General features: G+C 34.8%; 1 protein-coding gene across 1 annotated transcript in view; it reads left to right on the plus strand.

Moving 5' to 3' along the window:
* Positions 1-2,709, plus strand: part of LOC106465353 — a 46,833-nt gene extending 44,124 nt beyond the window's left edge. Inside the window, exons 6-7 of the mRNA XM_022393221.1 lie at positions 935-1,007; positions 2,147-2,709. Coding sequence (XP_022248929.1) covers positions 935-1,007; positions 2,147-2,709 — 636 coding nt within the window. The remainder of the gene's footprint in view (positions 1-934; positions 1,008-2,146) is intronic.
* Positions 2,710-4,625: the final 1,916 nt, after the last annotated feature.

The raw sequence follows: 4,625 nt of genomic DNA on the forward strand, positions 1-4,625 counted from the left end.
CCTGGCCATACCGGGCCCTCGTGATATAGAATCAGCTGTTTTAACATGTAGGAATTAATGATGTCATCGGTTATTCTGTCTTACCAAAATCCACTGATGTTTTACGTTGTCAGCCTCCATCTTATAACTACAAGCCGGGAAGATACAGATGCTTCTATTACGGTTAAATGGCCATATACATTTAATCAAAATCTGGACATTGTATCAGAAGTGGGTTGAAATGTAAATTAAAAAAAAAAAATCCTGTATTGAGAGGCTTCCGATACTTACTATAGCGACATCACATGGTTTTTAAGATTATTTTCAATATTCTTTTATTCACCCTACCTCTTTCCAGTGGCTCATCTGTACGTTTATTTGTTGTTAAACACATAGGTTGCAATGGGCTATCTTTGCTCTGCCCACCACGGGCATCGAAATCCTGTTTTTAGCGTTAAAGCCTTCAGGCTTAGCGTTGAACCACTGGGGTAGCGATAAATCTGAAGGCTTATAACGCAAAAAAAAAACTGTTTTCGATACCCGTGGTGGGCACAGCACATGTAGCCCATTGTTTAGCTTTGCGCTTAGTAATCAACCAACCAACAAAATAAATGTGTTTTTAAACTAGTATGTATAAAATGTATATATATATATTGATTTATATATAAATGTAAATAAGTCAATAAATAATAATGGGGAATTATAAAAGTTTCATTTCAATTAAAATAATTTTATAACAGATACGTAATAAAACGTGCAATCAACTCTGTTGTAAAACTGGGCGCTGCCCCGAAAATTTATATCACTTCTCAGTTTATTCTATTTTTATGATGCAGTTTGTCCTAATGTTTTTCTTTATTTGATCATCAGTATATAATATTAGGCTTATGTTTTCCGTTGTAATATATGTTTGCTAACAGTTGAATTCCTTTTCTTTTTTATTTCAAATCAACAGGAAGGCCGTGACACAACAGTTATGTCTTACTCCAGGTCTTCGTACAAATCTTCTTCTCTCCGATATAGCGATAGTAAGTGTACATATGTTGTATTAAATATATTTTGTGTTCCGACTGAATGGGAAATAAAGGTACTATTATCATTATAGCAAGTTTACATAAACTGTAACTCTTTTATTAAGAAGAAGAAACGAGCCGATTAATAGTGAAATATCTAGTAAACGATTTGATTTTGTTTTCGATATACCTTTAAACGCTTTCTTTGTTTAACGTCTTGAGGACTAATTACTTGTTGACTGGTAAACTTTTGTTTTTAATGTACGAGTGAAGACATTTGATTTCTTGACGCTTTGAGATACATATGACTGATTGTTTGTTTGCCCATCTGCTTTTTTTTATAAACGTGCTGAAATACAGAAGACTGATTATTTGTTGGCGTGTAAATCATCTCTAGTTGTGTTTTTAATGTACCTGTAAACTTATTTTTTTAACTTTTAAGATAAAGAAGACTGATTATTTGTTGGCTTGTAACCATCTACCGTTGTGTTTTCAATGTACCTGTAAACTTTTTTTTTTAATCTTAAAATAGAGAAGACTGATTATTTGTTGGTGTGTAACCATTTACAGTTGTGTTTTCAATGTACTTGAAAATTTTTAAATCTTAAGGTAAAGAAGACTGACTATTTGTTGGTGTGTATACAATTGAAATTTGTAACGTAGGTTTACAAGCTGAGATTCATGCACAAAACGAGTAGTTTCATCATTTCTTGATGACATTGTTTCTTGGATCTGTTCCGAAGCGTGTGGTTAGATCAAGGTATAAAACAGATCGTGAATATTTTGAAAATCCCAATGTCGTAACAAAAACATAGTCAAAAACAAGATTTCCAAGCAAAATATTTTGCTTCTCCTAGAAGTTATTCGTGAAATGTACAACTAAGTGTCTTAAAATTGTAGGATATTGAAATGTCATAGTACTTACTGGAAGAAACTTGCTGAATTTTGAAGCACGTAAAGAGTTATTACCCATTTGCTAACTGTTATGCTTTATTTTCTAATCTATTATCCTACTATTGATGCATTCATATATTTTTTAGATGACAGAGTTTTTTTGGTTTGGTGTTGTATATGATTTTTCAAAATAATTCTATTCTGTCTTATTTGTTGTGAAAAATTAAAACGCGTTGATTTATACACGTATCTTTTTCCAGACTTATCGGACTCTTCATCACTTCGGTCCTCATCACGCACATCATCATCCCTCTATGATACTGACGACAGTTTATCGTCCATTCGACGATCTAGTCGTGGTGCTACTGGTCTAGATGACGACTTAACTTCAAGTGTTCGTCGTTCAGTTCGTCCTTCTCAGCTCGAAGATGACGACTCGGGTTTATCTTCGTATCGTCGTTCCTCACGTTTACGGGACGAAGAAAGCTCATTATCGTCTACTCGGCACTCCTCGCGGTTCAGCTCACGAGATGAGGACTCTGACAGTTCCTTACTAAGCAAAAGTTATCGATCCTCTCACTTAAAAGACGAGGACGAGTCGACTTCTTCTGCTCTCCGCCTCTCCTCAGCCTTGACAGAAAAAGACGAAAGCTATTCCTACCAGTCTTCCAGTAAATCTAAGTTTGCCTCTCATTCTTCTGTTTCAGTCTGCAGTGAAGACACAGGAACAACTGCGTACAGCAGATCGTCTCGAACAGAATCGTCATTAAAAAAATCTTACAGCACCGATTCTAGTGGTTCAAAGGTACAAATATCATGTTAATATCTTCTTAACGTCAACTGTTCCCTCCGTGATTCAGTCCTTATAATCTACCTGTTTTCTCCACCAGTTTAGTCTCATTGATGAAGCCCACTTATTGAACATCTAAAACAAAGTTAAGGATTTTAACGTTTGAAATAATCCGAATTAAATTTTAATAGGAGAATTAAGAATAACTTATAAAGCAATTTATTCCTGTCTTAAATCGACTGAAACAGTGCAGAATAATTAATTACTCAACACGTGTAGAACAAATGTCACATCTCTGATATACAGCTACAAAATTCTTTCCTCAATACGTGTTGAGATAATATATAATCTCGATTCTGGAAGGTTTCTGACTATTATTTCATTCACCATTTTGCCTCAGATTGTGAAATAATAACACCAATTATTTGTAATAGCTCTGTCAAATCATACATATTTAAGTACCAAAAAATGTACAAAATGAAGGCGGAAATTTATGTGACCAAACAGGTTATAACAATGACCTAATGTAAATTGAACAGAAATTATTGAAAAAAAATCATATTTTTATTTTCGGGACGATAGATTTCATTTGAGTTTCAAATACGTTATAAATCTTGAGAAGTATAATCACACATTAAGTATTGCCTCCTAAGACACAGCAAGTGGATTGCATTCTCGAAAGCTCAAGAAGGCCGTTAGAAATGATGTTAGTTAGCTTGTTTGAAGTTAAGCACAAAGCTACACAATGAACAAAATGTGCCCACCACGGGTATCGGAACCTGGTTTCTAGCGTTGTAAGTCCTCAGGCATACTGCTGTGCCACTGGGGGGGGGGGGGATTATATTAGAGAATATTTTGTCAGTATATTCGAATTTATTAACAAAAATTAACTATGTCGTTTTTTATTTAAAAATTGATTTCATCTAATTTTAGAATGTGTCTCAAATATATATTTTCAAACAATAAATCGTCTGTAAAGATGGTAAGTTGTTAATTTGACATCTAGAATATTGCACTCAGTTTTAGCTATCTGGTAGCGCTTCAGTACTTACAAAAAGGTTTAGGGTTGTATCTGTGACTGTATATATATATATATATGACGCTTGGGTATAGAGAATTGCGTTTTTTTTTGCTATCTCTTTGGTTGAAACTCAGAGGAGATAAATGTTCGGCCCTACTTTAGAGAGAATGACAAACGACTTTCTTGGTCATCTTTGTTCTCTCTTCGTTTCTCGGGATTCCTAGTACGTGACAAAGATACAGTAAGAAACTGCTCCTGTTAACTCTCACTGTTGCTTAGGAACACGAGAAAGAGGAGATGGGATATTTATTTCAAATTAATAGAATTTGTTCTTGAATTAATCACAAAGCTACACAATGGGCTACCTGTGCTCTGCTCACCACGGATTATCGAAACCCGGTTTCTAGCGTTGTAAGTCCGCAGACATTCCGCTGTGCCACTAGGGGGCCAAACGAATAGAAAAAAAAGGAGGAAAACTAAACGAAAAAAAAAGACAAAAAGTAGTTATTGGGCTAAATAAGTTTCCTGTCGCTAGTAATGCTTTCTGTGTAATGCACAGTAAAGCTTGTGCACGTATCTAGGCAAACTTGGACCAGTCCCCAAATCTAAATTTAAATGTAAGGTGTTAACTTTGACACCTTGAGCTTATCTAATGATCTTCTTGTCTTTATTATCCTCTGGTGATTTTTTTCTAGCAACAGTGTTGAAGAATTTCTGAAACGCTATGGGAACTGCCAGAAAAATAAACTCTTTGTTCTGGTTTAGTTTTATGTCACTTTTCAAGCCAAACACTCATGCTAAATTCGCACGACTTGTTGGTACGTTGAATTTGTTTAGGTGTTAATTTTCTACCCATTTGTCTGGGCAGCACAGGTTTTCTTTTCCGAAATGACCCGAGTAAAGTAATCGACCTTATACTTGTTTATTT

The sequence above is a fragment of the Limulus polyphemus genome, unplaced genomic scaffold (genome assembly GCF_000517525.1).
Source record: "Limulus polyphemus unplaced genomic scaffold, Limulus_polyphemus-2.1.2 Scaffold1918, whole genome shotgun sequence".
Taxonomy (NCBI): domain Eukaryota; kingdom Metazoa; phylum Arthropoda; class Merostomata; order Xiphosura; family Limulidae; genus Limulus; species Limulus polyphemus.